Genomic DNA, 18,952 nt, shown 5'->3' on the forward strand with positions numbered 1-18,952 from the left:
TGAAATGCATGATGGAATGCATCATCTCCTCTTTTTCCAAACTGAATGTGAAATAGGAAGGAAAATCGTCATGGTGATTTCTGAGCTCAGATTTGTAGGAGTTGAAGAACCTCACCATTTAAAAAGTCTGTGAGACCCCAGTTTAGGGATGGGTGACTCCAGCCATGGAGTGAGTGATGCAGGCCCAGTTCCATCAGGCCTGGCCTGGACTAAGAAGAAGAGCCCTCACTCCAGTCCATCTGCCTTGGCCCAGGCCTCGGAGGGAGAGAATAACTGGTGGACCTGATCCCCTTCCCCACCATCATTTCCTTCTCCTTTTGTATTGTGTTGTTTTAGACTGTAAGCCTGAGGACAGGGAACCATCTACAGTCGGCCCTTCTTATACACGGATTTTTTATACACGGATTCAAGCATACACGGTTTGAAAATGTTACAAAAAAGTATAAATTTACCTTGATATTCCATTTTTTATAAGGGACACCATTTTGCTATGTCATTATATGTAATGGGACTTGAGCATACATGGATTTTGTTATACACAGGAGATCTTGGAACCAAACCCCAGCGTATAACAAGGGTCCACTGTACTTAAAAATTATAATAACTGTAAGCCATTCTGAGAGCCTTTAGGGCTGAAGGGTGGGGTATAAATACTGCAAATAAATAAATAATAGTTCTTTCTTGCTGTCAAGTACCATGTGCTAATTAGTTTATCTGCTTTATTGTCCACACACCACAGAGGTGCTAAACTTCTTCCCCATGCCCATCCTTCTCCCATACTCTGCCCTCTCTTCCTCCAAGTAAGTAAACTCTTCCATGTATGTATGGATGCGCCTTCATGTCACCTGTCAATTTATGGCAATCCCATGAATTTCATTGGGCTTTCTTAGGCAAGGAATACTCAGAGATTGCCAGTTCCTTCCTCTGAAATATAGCCTGTTCTCTCATTATAGTGTTGGAAGGGAAGCAGGACTGACTGGCTCCTGATTGGAGATATCGGTGAAATCAGATTAATGGAAGGGCAACTATGAAAGAATTAGAAAAGATGCTAAGGAGTAAAGATATACAACTGAGTACGAAAGTAAGAATCGTACAAGCCATGGTGTTCCTCATTACCATGTAAGGATGTGAGAGTGGGACAGTGAAGAAAGCGGATAAGAACATAAATGCATTTGAGATGTGATGCTGGAGAAGATTACTGAGAATACTGTGGATAGTCAAAAAATCAAACAAATGGGTCCTGAATCCCTCCTGGAAGGCAAAATGATCAAATTGAGGCTGTTGTACTTTGGCCACATCATGAGAAGACATGACTCATTAGAAAAGACAATGATTCTAGGAAAGGTGGAAGGCTATAGAAAGAGAGGAAGGTCCCACGCTAGATGCCTAGACTCAGTCAGGAAGGTAATGGGCCTGAATTTGCAGGACCTAAACAGAGAAGTGAAGGATGCGGGTAGTGGTGGAGATGACCCATTCAGATAAAAACAACAACACCACTAGTCTGACAAATTAAACAAAGGAAAATGAGGAGAGCAGGAAGTCTCTGGAGAATTTAAACTACTCTGAATTAGCCTGCAACAGTAGGAGTCAGCAGCACAGTACACATTACATACTGCTCTCCTCTTTTTCCTTTGTTTAATTTGTCAAACTTGTGTTGTTGTTGTTGTTGTCTAACTGAAGGACATGCCCTGAGCCATCGTAGGTGATGTTTAGCGTGCCCTGTTTATTGACAACACTGGGCTTTGTCTCCGTGACATGACGACACACTGTCCCTAGGTTTCATGTTTGGGCACGAATTTTCAATCCTTAGGATGCCTCTGACCTCCAAAGCCCAGGACTCCTCTAGCTAGCACCTCCATCCACTTCTTTCTGCCTAGTCCATTTTTGATTGAAGAAAATGTATCTGTGAGCCAGCATAGCTTAGTGCTTTGAGTGTTGAACTACAACTCTGGAGTCCAGGGTTTGATTCCTGCTTGGCCATGAAACCCATTGGTGGCCTTGGGCAAGTCATATGCTCTCAGCCCTAGGGGAAGGCAAACCTCATCTGAACAAATCTTGCCAAGAAAACCCCATGACAGATTCACCTTAGGGTCGTTGTAAGTCAGAAACATCTTGAAGGCATACAACACACTTACCCACCCCCACCCTCCCACCCACCCACACACCCACACCAGAGGTTGGGAGGTCATCTTTTTGGTTGTGTAATCCTGCCTTGAAGGGAGTTGGATAGCCATTGTGGTCCCTTCCAACTCTGTGCTTCTGTGTCATCCTCCTTGGGAGATCTCCCAGTAGGCAGGCTAGTCTCTGGGGTCAAACTGGTTTTCCTGGCCCAAAGGAGAATGTCAGGAGCTGAGATCTCTGCTTTGCCATTCTTCTAAAATGATAGGAACTACCCATGTGTTTTATTGATTTTTCTAACCAATATAATGTCAGGGGAACTTAGGGTGTCCCATGACCAAATAAAGCCAACTAAAGGAAACAATCAAGCATGATTTACATTAAATCAGACCTTAAACAGCGGGGGACATTTGGGGTCACTCCCCCATTTTTCTCATTTGATGCAGATCCCAGAGACCCCACAGACGATCTGTTTCCTTTCTCCTCTTTCAATCTATTATTGAAAGACCTTTTGTCTATGGTACCTATGGTAGAATGAACCTATGGTAGAATGAACAACTCTAGAGTTGGTAGGTCTGGTTTCAAATCTGCCTTAAACCATCAGTGCAGCTGGGTGATTGTGGCTGGTCACTCCTAGTGCAGGCATACATCAGTTAAGAAAGCCTCTGACAAAGAAGCTCCTTTTTACAAAGTTTTTTTTAATGGCAGACCAGTGTAGCTTCCCCTGTTTCTTTCTTGTCTTCTGTCTAGCTGGAAGATTTTTTATTTTTATTTTTATTTTTTGCAGCATTGATATTGGGAGGATGGGGAAGGAGGGCTGGAGTAAGACATACTTTTAATTTTGGGTTGCAGGAGCATGTCTAAAGTACACCATGCTATAAAGCTTGACCTGGGAAAGAACAGGGTTCTGTTCTTGGGAAACCAACTATAGCTGTCTGTGTCTACCTACAACAGGTAGAGTAAAAAGCAGCTACCTTGAAGCCCACCTTGAATCCCATTGTGGAGAAAGGTGGGATATAAATCCTGGAAATAAATAAATAAATAATAAATGCCTCCAGAATCCCTTACTGAAAATGCATTAACAGTGAAACAGAGGGAAAAAAGGCAAACAGATAAGTCTACTCATCAGCCACCTTTAGATGCTTAAAAAAGCATAGAGCTATAAGGAGAGAATAGATTTGACTGCTTCATCAACTACCCTGGCATGTTGAAAAAGCATAGATCTATAAGCTTTACACAAAAATGGAAATCATAAGAAACGTGGAGGCTGTTGAAATAAAAAAAGCCATCCTTTGATGCATTTTGGAAGATGCTTTCAAGTAGTCTCCACAAGATTCAAACTACTTTAGTTTACTTATGCAAAGCTAACCTGACCTGGGAGATTATCACGCTGGCAAATTGGCCAGCCTGAGAACTGGCTGAGTGCCGGATGAAATTTTTGAAAAATTTGCTATGATCAAATGTTATCCCACATCTTCATGCTCAGATTGCAGATACTGAGTCCAGAACTTAGCCATCGTGGCCCTGATCCATCCTTCTCCCGGCCTTCGCAAAGAACGATGCCATTCAATAAAAAGTTTTCTGAAACATGTTGCTCTTCTTTTTTTGTGGTGTAGAAGCTATCTCAGTACTTTCCATATTACTTCTACCTCTGGTACCCAAGTTTCTGTGAAAGAAGTATAGCCTAGGATCACATCTACTTCATTAACTGAGGTGTTGTTGTTACTGTTGTTGTTGTGTGCCTTCAAATTGTTTTCAATCTATGGTAATACCAAGAGGACTCCATCATGGGTATTATTGGGCAATTTGTTCAGAGGGGGTTGCCTTGACCTTCCTCTGAGGCTGAGAGAGTGTGACTTGTCCAAGGTCACCCCATGGATTTCCATGGCTGAGTGGGGATTCAAACCCTGGTCCCCAGAATTGTAGTCCAATGCTCAAACCAGTACACCATGCTGGCTTTCATTGATAGGCATATATTATACTTGCAGGTTTGTTGTGGGTACAAAGTGTAGAGGGGGAGAGAACCATGTGGGTCAGTTTGTGTTCAGCAGAGGAGGGCTGGTCCAGATAGCAAGGCTGAAGAATAAATATAATCAGGCCCAAGATTTATTTTGTTGCCAGGTCTGAATGCTTTGCTGAAGGAAAGATAAACCAGGAAACATTCTGCCCTTGACAGCAGAACAAAGTGACGGAAAAGATGTGAAACTTGGTAACGAATCAATAAAGAGCCCTTTGTAATAACTTTAAGTCAAGGATTCTTCTACATACTTTTTTCTAGGCTTCAAAATGAGCTCCCTCTCCCAATGTGTAGACCTTTGTGACTGTGGGACTGCTCAGCCATGAAACCCGCTGGGTGACCTTGGGCAGGTCACATGCTCTCAGCCTCAGGTGAAGGCAATAGCAAACCTTTGAACAAATTTGCCAAGAAAAACCCATGATAGGTTTGTTTTAGGATCATAAGTCAGAAAAATAATTTCAAGACACACAACAACAAGGTAGAGTGAGAGAGCACCAGCATGGTGTAATAGTTTGAATTCTGGACTGCGACTCTGGAGACCAGAGTTCAAATCCCTGCTTGGCCATGGGAACCCCCTGGGTAACCTTGGGTGAGGTATACACTTTCAACTCCAGAAAACCCCAAGATAGATTCACTTTAGAGTTGCCATATGACTTGTAAGGCACATAATCACAATAAGATGGAGTTGTGGGGAAGGGCTCAGTGGCAGAACAAAAGATGTACACAAAATGTGCCAGGTTCAAACCTAGTTACTGTAGCAGGTACAGGATTCCACCCATACTCATGTGAACAGAACAATGCAGACTCCAGCTCAGCTCCAATGAGGAAACTTGCTCCCACATGAGTAGGTTTTCTCATCCATTTCAGTGGTAGGGCAACTTCCCACAAAGGTCTGCATTGCCTCCTTCCCAATGAAATGAAAAAAGAACCTCTGGCAAACACTTACTGTATATACCTGACTATAAGTCAGAAAAATTATGCCCAAAATTGACCCTAATATCCTAGGTTGACATATATGGGTCAATACAGTAACATAGCTCAGAAAGGTCCTAAAAGAAGCATGATCTCTGAAGGAGCTTCCAAGGCAGGTGTGTGTGTGTGTGTTTATGAAAAAGGTGGTTCCCTTCTCAATCCAATATTAAAATCCTCTCCTCCCGCTCTGGACCTCTCCTGCCCACCAAACACCCAATTTTCCTCCAGTGCCTTCCCTTCTCAATCAGATGTTAAAACCTTCTCCTCCAGCACCAGGGAAGTGGTGTTGGATGGTCAGGAGAGGTCCTGAGAAGAAGGAGGGAAGGAAGTGGTGTTTCCACCTTTACATCCTTCCTTACATGCCCCTAAGTTTTGCCCTCGACTTATCCACAGGTCATATCAAAATCTATTATTTTGGCCATAAAACCTTCCCTCGACTTATACATGATATCGACTTGTACACGTATATGTATGGTAAATTCTCATACGATCTACAATTGGGTTAACACAGAATTATACACAACTCTGGCGGGATACAAACCGCCATATAGTACGTATAGGATACGTACTAGGGTTAGGAAGGGGCGGTGCTTCCGCACCCCCCTAACCCTAGTACGTATCCTATACGTACAAGATGGCGGCGCCTCTTCTACATGGGCGCCGCCATCTTTACGTACTGGACGCATAGCGTCCAGACGTGTCGCGGCACCTATGACATTGCGAATGTGCCGGTGGCGCTTCGCGACGTCATCAGTGCGCCGCAAGAAGAAGCTCCGAAATGGAGCTTCTTTTTTGCTCCGCGCGGGAGCCGCGCGGTTTGGCTGCTGCAGCTCCCGCGCAGAGCAAATGGCGGCGGCGGGGAAGCGCCGCAAAGCGGCGGTTTGTATCCCGCCTCTGTAACTCTTAACACTTCCCCAATAAATTGCCTCTATCTATCTATCTATCTATCTATCTATCTGATAGACAGATAATATTTTTAAGGGTTTTATATCCCGCCTTTCTCCCAAAATGGGATCTAGCCAGTCATCTTCAAACCTGTTGAATAATATGTACATTTCAGCTGCCTGTGACTCTGCATCATTATTCCTTTTATTGTAAGACCTTTGCCTCAGCAGTTTGTGGTAGTTTGGCTTACGTAGAGATTCTAGCACTACCCCAATTGTAACTGCCAGCCAAGAGGAGAATGCACAGCATAACTTTAGACGGGGCACCTTTTGCTCTCAACTCATTCACCCTAAGGCTAGACAATGCATCTTTCGGGAACAAAAGCCCAAAAGGAGAATCCAAGCTCCTTTTGTGTGGGTTGCATCTGAAACATTAAATAATTAACCAAGCCTAATTTGCCTGTATTCATAATGCAGCAAGGCATCTGGAAACTGAGGCTGGCTTCATCCTGAGCATTCTCAGAGCTTGGAAAAGTTATTTTTTTCTGAATGCCACTTCAAGAATCCTTCAGCTACCATGGCCAAATGACTTCTTGACCCAGAAAATAATAATGTTTCGAGGCTGTAGGGATTATCGTTGTCGCTAAGCAGAATAAAGGCACATTTAGGATCTGATTTCTCTGCATGATGCTTTTTTTCATGTAGTCAAAAATAAGATGGATTACACAAATGGCAAGCCATCCTTACTTAATGTAGGGTCAACCCAACTTCTTCTTTAAAGTGACTTAGAAGTTCCTTGAATTGGACTGTAGAGTATTTATTTTAATTAAAAAAGCTGATTGCAGCCAAAGAAACATGACAAGTCACATATTTGTCCTTCCCTCCATTAACAAGTGCAGTGACTCACTTTAAATAGCTCTTTGAAATGTCAAACACTTGCTGTTCACCAAGTACATTCCAGTCGCCAGTGACATTTTAAAAAAATAAAAACAGTTGCAAAGACACTACTTTAATTGATTTTCCTCTCCTCTTGAAAAGGTATAACTCTCTCACTGATACAGCTAATGCAATTGTTATATGAAGCAATTGTATATATTGTACTTTATTAACAGTCCATACAGTTTGTAGGTAGAATCAGGCAATAAAAATAATCACACGCAACTACACACTAATAATATAATCATACACTGTCATTTTTTGATTATTAATTAATTATCTATGGATCTTTCTGAACCTACTCCCTCCCTGGCCATCTGATGGTGCAGAGTAAGTTCAATACAAGTTTATTTGCTGATAGTCTTTCCTATAAAAAATTCCTTTCCAAGTACAACATTACTCACTTTATAGCTTTTGGTTTGGCCATCCTCTTTTCAAGGAGAGAGCGGCAGTAGAAGGAGGAATGGTTTGCATGGAGGCAGTGGTGGTAATCTTCCAGAGCCAAATAAAGTTCATAATAATAATAATAATAATAATAATAATAATAATAATAGAACATGCAATCACAACAAGACACTTCTGGAGAAGACTCATTGAATGAATAAAAACTGCAGGGGAGAAAGTCATACACACATTTAGGATTCTGCCATGCAAGAAAGAAGCTCCAAGACAGTATGATATTTACAATCCTCTGTTGCCAAAGCAAAAGGGTGTATGGGTACACATGTTCCACCTGCTAATCCTGTGCTATTTGGACTTCTTTGGATGTTGTCTGGAAAGCAGAAGGCACCAAACTAAGACAAGATTTGCACTAGGCTTTGTGCTTACCTGATTTGATAAGCATGGCTCTGTACAGCGGGGTTGCTCCAGGTGGGATTCTCACCTGGTCTTCCATCCTCTATAGTCGCAAGCCCTTCAGGGCTCCTTTTGAGTTTCTTTGCACCCTGCTGGCTAACTTAAGCCTCTCCTCCCTTCCTGTACTTCTGCATGTTTCTAAGTATGCATTACTTTTTGGCAGTATACAGTGAAGCCCTTTCACTTGTGCAAAGATCTTTTCAAAGGCAATGAGAACAAGCAGTCACGTGACTCTGCGAGTGGCTGTATAGCTACGGACCTCCCCTGCTGACAAGCACATTCTGCTAAAAAAAAAATCCATTTCCCTCAGATCCTGTGACATTATGTTACTTGCTGTGCAAATGCATCAGCCCACACCTTTAAGGAGGGAGGCCTCTGAGATTCCCTTTGCTTGTTGTTCATGCAGTGTGAACTTATCAGATAGAAATATGTGCATTCTTGCTTTCATGGCTAAAGAATCATGTTTTTGTTCATTTCAGAAGGATTCTTACACACACACACACACACACACACACACACCCTGCACTGAAAATTAGCCACTGGGTAGTCCTTTGCAAAAGAATGCGTTATGGAAACCAGCTTCCGATGAGCTAAGGAGTCGCTGGAGTGGCAATTTAGACAGGAACATTTGCAGAATGACTCCTACGCTTGGAATAGCAGGCACAAAATCAAAACAAGCATCATAGTTAGCGCCCAGGTTGTAACAACCAGAGATGGCTTTCCTTATAGAGGCAGCATTAACAGCATATGGAGTAAAAACGATAAATCCTTTAGCCCTCCGACTGGACTACAGTTCCCTTGATACCTTTGTGTTGGCCATGGTGGGTACAATTGATATGTGCTGTAGGCCACCACATCTGGAGGAGCAGATGTCCCCCTTTTTTGCCTTAAAACAAGCCAGAATGGACTGAGCCAAATCAATTTTCTGTTGTTGAGCTCGAATCACCAAAGGAATGACACTTGGATGGTTAGGATCAAGGCCGCATACCTACTGGATAGCTGGAATGTCATCCAAGGGTGCCACAAAACTCGCAGGGGTCCTACCACATGAGTTCAAGTACAGTATAGAGGGACGTACTTAGGAACTACAGGACATACATGCTTCAATCATCTCTGGTCAAGCACTCACAAGGTATTTAAGTGGGCATGATTTTACAGTTAAAGTGACTGACAGATACGTTGCCTAGAATGTGCAGGGTTACTGCTGCTATCCCACAGTGAGGATAATGTGGTTTTAGGGTACTTGTGTATAAATGGACTACAGCTGCTTCTGCACTTCAAAAATAATCCAGTTTGACATTACTTTAACTGCCATGGTTCAATGCTGTGGAGTTCTGAGAATCTAAAATTGAAGAATTATCCAATAGGGTGGGTACAGAACTTGGATATTTCCTTTGAAGTGTGAATCCTTAGTACTTCTGACAAGAAAATTATAGAGTGCTACTGTCATGGGCACTGGATGTTTAACAGCCGAAGGTCATCAGACACCTATGAACACATGGAGTTGCCTTTTGTTGGATCTGACTATCTGTCCATCTATCTCTATATTTTCTACTCTGAAAAGCAGCAGCACTCCAAAGTTTTAGGAAAGGGGTGGTCATATAAGCTGCTACCCCTTTCAGAAAAACATTAGTAATTGATAGTTTTTTGTGGGTTTTTCGGACTATGTGGCCATATTCTAGAAGAGTTTCCTCCTGACGTTTTGCCAGCAGCTGTGGCTGGCATCTTCAGAGAATGCTTGCCTGGAAAAAGTGGGTATATATATATACTGTGTGACCTGGGAAGGCAGGAGGGATTTGCATGTGTATTGTTCTGTGCTGATGTCAGGCTTCAGGCTGGTAGGCCTACCATCATACCCGGGTTACTTATGGGAATGCATCTCCCCATACAATCCGCCCCGCACTCTTAGAACAAGTGGGAAGAACCTGTTAGAGGTGCCACCATCCAAACAAGTTTCCACTTCCCAAAAAGCTTTCAATATAGCTGCTCTTAGACTATGGCACGGGACTCCCAGAGGAGACTCGCCTTGTTACATCCTTGGAGATTTTCAAGAAGGCGGTAAAGACAGAGCTCTTCTGCTGCGCATATCCTCCTGACCTTTTATGAAGACCGTTGGTATGGACCAAGAGCACCTGACCCCGTGATTGACCCCGTGATTGATTGATGATTTTTATGTTTTTAGCTGTAGCTTTAATTGTAATTAATGTTGAAATATTACAAGTGTTTTTAACTCTGTTGTGATCCCACGTCGATCCATTGGGAGAGGCAGGAAGATACAAATAAAAACTATTATTATTATTATTATTATTATTATTATTTACCCACTTTTTCCAGGCAAACATTCTCTGAAGATGCCAGCACAGATGCTGGCGAAATGTCAGGAGGAAACTCTTCTAGAACATGGCCACATAGCCCAAACCCCCCACAAAAACGATGGATGCTGGCCATGAAAGCCTTCGACTTCACATTAGTAATTGAATCCAAGGATATTTGCATATACAGTGGCCCCTCCACATTCGCTGGGGTTAAGGGAATAGGGTCCCATGAAAGTGGGGAAAAATCACAAATAAAAAACTACTCTTTTTTTTTTTTTACCTGAGAGAACATTTATCTAGGAATCTCTAGATCTTCCACTGTAATTTTGTGGCCACCATTTGGCAGACGTTGACACTGGAGGACCTACAAATGCCTAGACAAGTGTTTTACCTAGGAATCACTTGGTCAACCTCTGGCAGAGTTGCGCTGGAGGACCTAGAGAACCATAGAGAGAACATATTGAGCAACTCTGTGAATAACCAAATCCACAAAAGTCAAAGCTGCAAATGTGGAGGGCCAACTGTATTGCAATTTATAGATTGTAAGCCACCCTAGAACTTCCATGAGGAAAGGCAGGGAAAAATATTAAAACAATGAGGGATGAGGAAGATGAGGAAGAGGAAAGGGGTGATCATCCACCTGCTACCCCTTTCAGAAAAACAGTCACTGAATCACAGGGCCATTTGCATATATTGCATTTCATAGATTGTTGTCCATCCTGAAAGTCCTATGAGGAAGGGCAGGGAAAATATCAAAAGAATGGATGATGATGATAATGATGATGATGATGTAGGGATCTGGGGGGAAAGAGTTTAGATAGGAGGGGTCTTCTCTCACAACCCATGGATTAGACTGCTCTATCAGACATTCAAACATTTTTGGAGGCTGTCAAAATTAGAGGACCCTGAAAAATAGATTAACACAGGAAAAGTAAAGAGCTATTACAGTGAAGAAATCAATTAAAGAATAGGCAGGAAGTCTTGTTTTGTTTTGTTTTTATTTACTATGGGTTTCTTATATGTTTGCATTCTTTTTAAAGGGGGGAGGGAGTGAGAGGGGGAAAGGAAATAGTGATCATTTGATTTCAAGATTTTGGTTATGGGGTTTGTTGTGTATATGTAAGTTTGCATATTTAACAAAATTAAAATTAATAAAATTTAAAAAGTCAAAATTAGAGGACCCTAGGAGACATCAACTGTAAGAGCACTAACTGAAATCGAAATTTTTCCACTCTCCTCTTTGCTGCAGCTCCTTGAGTTACACAGAACCTACTTCCGATGCTTTCCTTGCATTCCTGAACAGGTCTTGATGGCATGGGAGAGGGGATTGCAGAGGGAAGAGGGGATTCCTGCCTCTCATTTCTGCCAAGGAAACAGCCCCACTGGATCTTGCCATGATGTTGATAAACAAGATGCAGGCCTAGAGCTGAGCAAAAATGCCCTCCTGCCATCATTCTCCATTCTGCTTGAGGAGTGAGATCTGCTGGAGGGGCTCTCCTCTGTCTCCCACCAAAAGATAAAATGCAGCTCAGGAGGACATGGGAGAGGGCCTTCATTGCTGTGGCACCCTTGATAGAAATTCCTCTTTTTGGAGGAAATTGGCTGGTCTCTTGCCAGCATCAAGTCAAAGCATGGGTTTTTATTCAATAACTTGGGTCCACATTTACTTTTCTAGAAAGTACATACATGTAGCTTTACCTGTATTAACCACTTAATCTGTTTTAATCTGTTAACTTGTTTTACATGTTTTAAATCTGTTTAAATGACTTTATTACTTTTAATGTGGGGTGGTTTTAAACTGTTTAAATTGTTCCTACTCTAACACCACCCTGAGACTCTATAATATTAGGAGAAATATAAATATTTTAATTAATAAAAAATAAAATAAGTAAATAACCTATCTGCAGGTGGCAAAAGATTGGGTGGGAGGGGGAAATGGGACGAGATTTTACCAGGAAACACAAAAGATAGCATCAGCTATAGGACCATAGGATTAATTTCCCATTCAAGCAAAATTATGCTTAAAATTCTGCAACACAAACTCTAACAGCATACGGAGAGAGAAATCCCAGAGGTGCAAGTGGAGTTCAGGAAAGGAAAAAGGAATAGGGACCACATTGCAAACATACTATGGCTAAGGGAGTGGGGGGGGGGGGGAAATCAGTGTGTGCTTTATAAACTCTAGCAAAGCATTTGACTGCATAGATCATGAAAAGCTATGGATGACTCTTAAAGTCATGGGAGTGCCAGTACATCTGATAGCTTTGAGGAGAAATCTGTATTTCGGGCAAGAGGCTACTGTTAAAACAGAATATCGAGAAACAGAATGCCACTCAGTTTGGCCAAGGCTGCATTTAATCTTCCCACATGTTCAACTTGTATGCAGAAAATATCATATGAAGAGCTGGTTTAGACTCAGAAGAAGGAGTGAAGATGATAGGAAGTAATATTAACAATCTAAGATATGCAGATGACACCATACTATTAGCAGAAACCATCACAGACTTGGAAAAATTACTAAGGAAGGTAAAAGAATAAAGTGCAAGGGCAGGCTTGCTGCTGAACATAAAGAAAACAACAATAATGGCCATGAAGGTTCTACATAAATTCAATCTAGACAACGTGGAAATAGAAATCATTAAAGAGTTGGATCAAACATTGATCAGAATGGAGACTGTGGTCAAGAAATAGTAAGAAGAGTAGGAATGGGAAGGGCAGCTATGAAAGAACAAGATAAGATCCTAAAGCATAAATATATGCAAAGGAGCACTACAGTGAGGACCATCCAAGCCATTGTATTCCCCATTACCATGTAGGGATGTGAGAGCTGGACAGTGAAGAAAGCAGATAAGAAGAAAATCATTTTGAGATATAATGCTGGAGAAGAGTGCTGAGAATACCGTGGACAGCCAAAAAGACAAAGAAATGGGTCCTAGAACAGATGAAAGCTGAACTCTCCCTGGAAGCCAAGATGATCAAACTGAGGCCACATCATGAGAAGGCAGGGAGGTCATGGGCCTGAATCTATAGGACTTAAGCAGAGCAGTGGAGCACAGGGAGACTTGAAGATGTCTCATCCACTGGGTCACCATCAGTTGAGGTTGACTCAAGGGCAGTTAACAACAAACAACACATTGTCTTTGTCACCATTTTTAACAGCTTTTAGAAAAAGCTATACAAACATTTCTTAGGTGAAATGTATTGTTTTTTTTTCAGAACAAAACTTTCTTTTTTTGACATCCCTACACATCCCTACACATAAACCTCAGTATGTGACCATTTTCTAGTTATATAGGGTTTGCTTGACAAGAACGGGAACTCAGATTGACTGGAGTTTTTTCTTTATGTTCACAAGGAAGGGAGCCGTCTTCAGAATGAGGCAGTCACAAATCTGCTGGTGTATACATCCTTACTGAGAGGGCAAAGCTAACCCCACACATTCCCCCACTGCCATACTCTTGGATATTCATCATTGGGATATGGCTAATATTAAACCTCAGACCCAAGTTGCACCTGATATCTCCTGTCCTATTCACAGATGTAAAAATGGCCAGAGGCCAATTTACCAAATAATCTTAGCAAGCGGTAGGGCTGAGATTTTCATTCCTTCAAACAAAGCCAGAAAAAGAAAGCTCTCAGGAGATTTTCTCAGGAATGTCTTTTCTGAGAAATTATGGTCCAATTCTGGATGCTGCTCTCTCTCCCTCATAGGCTCACGATATTTCAAACACTCACCTGAGCCGTTGATAATATGTTTCCCATTTTCCTTGTGACATGTAGACTGAAGAGAGTATTCTTTCTGAGGAAAAGAAAAAGAGAAAGAAATACAGTTGGTTTATTATTAAGTTCCTGGTTTTCCTCTAAAACATAGGAGGTAGGTTATTACAGTTGGCCCTCTATATCCGTGGACCCATGGCTTGAAAATGTTTTTAAAAATTAAAAATTCAAAAAGCAAAGCTTGATTTTCCCATTGTATGTAAGGGACACCATTTGATTGTCTCACTCTAGATCAAGGGATTTGAGCATCCAAAGAATTTGGCATCCATGTGGGGTCCTAGAACCAAACCCCAGTGGATACCAAGATCCCACTGTATACTCCTTTTGTATTGCTGTGGCATGGCCATGACCCAAAGGATGCATAATTTTGGATTTTGGAGATCATAGAATCTTAAAATTGGAAGGGATCACAAGGGCCATCTAGTCCAATCCCCTGCCAGGCAGGAATATACAACTAAAGCATTCCTGAAAGATTCCCATTCTATCTCCATTTAAAGACCTCCAAAGATGGAGTCCCCCACCTTTGGACAGCTCTTACAGTAAAGAAGTTCTCCCTAATGTTTAAGTGGAATCTAGCAATTTGTATCCATTGGTAGTTTCTGGAGCAGCAGAAAATGATCACACACCACCTTCTACATGATATCCCTACAAATTGTTAACAATAAGCATCATGTGGACTCTTAGGTCCAAAACACACTGCAGAAATAATCCAATTTGAGACCGCCTTAATTGCCCTATTCTGCGAACTGTAGCTTTGTGAAGCATTTAGCCTTCTCTGTCAGAGAGCTCTAGTGGCACAAAAAACTACAATTCTAGGATTCCCTAGTACTGAGCCAGGGCAGTTAAAACTGTCTCAAACTGGATTATTTCTACAGTGTGTTTTGGACCTGTTTTCTCTTCTCCAAGCTAATTATACACTACGATAAGTCATTCATCATAAGACTTGGTTCTTATCCTTTTGATCATCTTGGTCACTCTTGGGACATGTTCTAATTTGTCAGTATCCATGAACTGTGGTCCCCAAAACCAGACACAATATTCCAGGTGAGCTCTGATCAAAGCAGAATAGAGTGGCACTATGACTTTCTTTGGTCTTGATACTATACTCCTATTGATGCATCCCAAAATTAGATTGGTTTTTTTTGGCTGCTGCATCACTCTGTTGTCTCATCTTTAGCTTGTGGTCTACTAAGACCCCAATACCCTTTTCATATATACTGCTTTCAAGCCAGGTGCCAACCATCCTATATTTGTGTATTTTATTTACCTCTGTTTAAAGATCTCCAAAGAAGAAGAGTCCACCACCCCCTGAGGCAGTCTATTTTGCTGTCAAAAAGTTTTTACAGTCAAGATGTTCTTCCTAAAGCTTTGGAGAAATCTCTTTTTTTGTAATTTGAGTCCATTGGTTCATATTCTAGTATCTGGAGCAGCTGAAAACAACCACATTCTATCCTCTATGTGACATTCCTTTAGGTAGTTAAATATCACTATCATATCACCTCTCAGTCTTGTCGGTTAGAAACCTAATGGGAGAGGGGCAAACTTTATCCTGTGGAGAACCAAGTCAGTTCTGGGATGAAGAATAATTAGGAGGGGATCTATCTATGGAAACTCCAAGTGCCCTTGAAATGTATGTGGTTTCCATTCAAATGATTATAAACTGGTTAAATGTCCTAAAACATAACAAACATCTCTTATCTTTTTGCATCACATGTTCTGTTATCACATCACATGTGTTAACTGTCTTCCTTACAGCCAGGAGGTTTGTGTTATCATCCCCCAGTTTTGCCATTCTTTTGAACAGTAAGTCTCCTAAGATCAAGAAATACATTACAACAACAAAGAGATAAAAATATGGCACATGTTAATTGATATGTACTGTTTTGAATTTGGAGACAGTTACTCTGATTTAAGAAGAAATGCAATAATCTGAACAGTTAATTGGCTGAGGGGCAACTTCAGCACCCAGTTCTCCTTTCTTATGGTCCAGTTCTGGACTGACCAGTTCTTCAAACAAAGAATGCCTCCAAACAGAGGACTGTTCTCTGCAAAGTAGAACAGGTGGCACTCTAGCTATTTATAAAGGCAGATCCCACTACTAGTATATCACGATGGTATGGACAGCTCAACTGGGCAGAATCTTGTTAGAGGCTTATGCATGTGTAAGTGTGGTTTATGCGCATGCATATCTCCTTTGGGATGCAATGAAGGGGACTATTCTCTTGCCCTTTGCTTCTTGTTCATACCTGCCCCCCATTGCTGGTAAGACCTGCTACTGCTCCTTATTTGAGTGTGGAGGGGGGGGGGGAGAATGGGAAAGGCAATTCAGAGGAGGAAGAAATGTTGTATCTTTGTTCCAGGGGAAAAGAAAAGGATGGTGCACACATGCACCTTCATTTCTTCTCCTCTAGGAGATTGGAACAGTTTTGTCTTCCTCCTAAGAATTGCTTCCTCCTTCCCTCTCCTCCCCATCAGTAATGAGCAGCCACAGCCCTTCTTGACATTTGACAGCCAAATGGAAAGTGTGGGGAGGCCACAGAATTATGTGGGCAGAGATTTATGCTGTACCTGCTTGATGTAGGATCTCAGCCACTGTTTTCAGAGTCAGAGGGTGTTGTCTACATTGCATAAATAAAGGAGTTTTGGCACCACTCTGACTGCTACGACTCTATCCTACAGAATCCTGGGATTTGTAATTTGGCAAGGCACCAGAACTCTCTGACAGACCAGGTTGAATACCTCACCGAACTACAAGTCCCAGGATTTCACAGGATGAAGCCATGGCAGTTAAAGTGTCTCAAACTGCTTTATTCTTGCAGTGCATAAATGCTGAGAGAGTGTAAATCTCTACAACAAAAATTGATAATGTTAGGTATAGGGGAAGGCAGTAGGAAAGGAGAAAGACTGCCTCACAAGGGGATTGATTCAATCAAGGAAGCCATAGCTTTGAGTTTGTAAGACCTGAGAAGGGCAGCTGAAAACCAAGGCTCTCATTCATAGGGGCCTCATTCCCACTACCTTTTAAACTGGATCACAAATCAGTGTGAACCAGTTTAAATGACCCTGGTTCACACTTGAACCGAATCGCTGAAATGTTTTGGAGAGGGGGGCCATGCGCTAGACCCATTTAAGCTATGACTTTTTGATACTGATTTTTTCTGCTTCTTTTTGGGTAAATCAGTTCCATGTAAATGTGAACCAGATGCAGATCGGAATCGATTTAAATTTGCCTTTTGGCCAGCTGGAGAGGGTCCATTTTGAATCTATTCATTCATCAATGTGAATTACAAGAGGGTTATTTTATTTTATTTTGCAGCAAGAAACTGCAGTCGGGGGAAAGGTAGTGTAAACCATGCTCTGCTGCCGATTCGGTTTGCAAAGCAATTTATTTGTAAGTGGGAATGAGGCCAGGGTCACCATAAGTTGAAGTCAACCTGATGACAGGTGACACCAACAAGAACAACCTTATTTGCCATGGTTTTCATCGATGGAACTCTAAGATTTGTAATTTGATGGGGTATTTAGAATTCTCTGCTAGAGAGTTCTAGTGCTTTAGCCTGAAGTATAGGACAAGAGCTCCTTAGCAGAGACTTCTAAGTATGGGCTGAATTCTGTGGATTAGTGTCAACTAGAGTAGACCCACTGAATCAATTGCTGAATGATATGTCACCAAATGCATAATTCTCATTGATTCCGGAGGTTTATTTTAGTTGGGATTAACAACAGGATTCAGAGTACACCTTCTCCAGATCCAGAGTACAGGATTCAGTTAATGACTTCTTCAAAGTACAAATGCTTGCATCCTGTGGGAGGGAACCATGACAGTTATAGTGGTATCAGACTGCTATACAACTATGAGCTTTTTCCATCCTGTTCCACTCATTTATACTGGGTCGCCTATATACAGAGTAAATGAGGTGAGGAATGTGACTTTGACCTCTTTAACCCTGGGCAGGAATTAACAAGGGTGGGTTTCACAGTTAAAAAACCAGTTTTTCCAGAAGTTAACTTGAGCTCTAAGACCCCAATTTGGCATCTCAATTAGGGCACATTTCCAACCTGTACTCTTTAAGACTTCTGGACAAAAAGGCTTTGTGTTTCTCCACAGCTCCCTGAAGGTTACTGCATGTCAGCCTTGCTGGTTGCTAGGTGATGTTTCTCTGGAGCTGTTCCTTTGGACAATGCAAGTTTCATGGTTAGAAGACCTCTCTTCCTGCGATGGCACTTAGAAAACTGGGATTCCTGCACTCGATACCCTGAGACAATGTAATATGAATACAAGATAGGAGTAGATGCTTTGGCAAATATTTATCTCAGTGCTAGCATAGCATGTTCCATAAAAGTTTCATTTCAAATCGGAGGAATATGCAAGTAAACATCGTAGCTGGCATATTCTTCCTATCTCGTAATGCAATGGGAATTAATAAGGAGACCTGGGAATTTGGTTGGAGGTGTTTTGGACAGGCTCATTTCCTCTCCCCTAAAACAGAATTCAGAGACATAGCTGTTTTTATCTAGAATATCAGTATGTAAAAGGATCTTGTATCATCTTTGTGACTAACTGAGTGGAAGAAGTTGTAGCACAAGCATTTGTAATCTTGGCTTACTTCCCCAGATGCTTGGTCTACTTCCCCAGATGCTACAGCTTCTTCTGCTCATTTAGTCTCAAAGGTGCTACAAGACCCCTTTGCTTAAAACTGGATGGAGATTATCAGATGGGGGATGGGAGCGAAGCCCGTCCTTATCCCATCCGTGACAGCAATTGGATGAAAGACTTTCACTCTTGCCATGCCAATCCTGTCATAAACCTGTCAGTGAAGAGGAATTGCATTAATGGGTTCTTCTGTTAATGCAAAATGAAGAGCAAGGACAGGACAACTCCACCTCACTGGAGGGACAATGACAGGATCAGCATGATCTTATATTAAAGTCTTTTGCGCGATCACTGTCATTTGCCCTTTCCAGACAGGAAAATGTCCAGATCAGTGCGATGCCATCTGAAAGTCCTTCCTGTGATCCCGCAAGAAGGATTGAACAAGGATGGAAAAACGATGGGGCAAGGACGTCCCATCTATCTC

At 41.8% G+C, this 18,952-nt stretch overlaps 1 protein-coding gene across 2 annotated transcripts in view; it reads right to left on the reverse strand.

Moving 5' to 3' along the window:
- The window catches only part of FAM107A (family with sequence similarity 107 member A), an 80,324-nt gene that overhangs the window by 30,828 nt on the left and 30,544 nt on the right, over nucleotides 1-18,952 (reverse strand). The window contains exon 2 of one of the 2 annotated variants that reach the window (XM_042447895.1): nucleotides 13,833-13,896. In XM_042447895.1, the coding sequence (XP_042303829.1) occupies nucleotides 13,833-13,896 (64 nt within the window). Of the gene's footprint in view, nucleotides 1-7,755; nucleotides 8,027-13,832; nucleotides 13,897-18,952 lie in introns of those variants that run through there. The other variant, XM_042447896.1, reaches the window with a different exon arrangement.

This window comes from Sceloporus undulatus, chromosome 2 (genome assembly GCF_019175285.1).
Source record: "Sceloporus undulatus isolate JIND9_A2432 ecotype Alabama chromosome 2, SceUnd_v1.1, whole genome shotgun sequence".
Lineage (NCBI taxonomy): Eukaryota > Metazoa > Chordata > Lepidosauria > Squamata > Phrynosomatidae > Sceloporus > Sceloporus undulatus.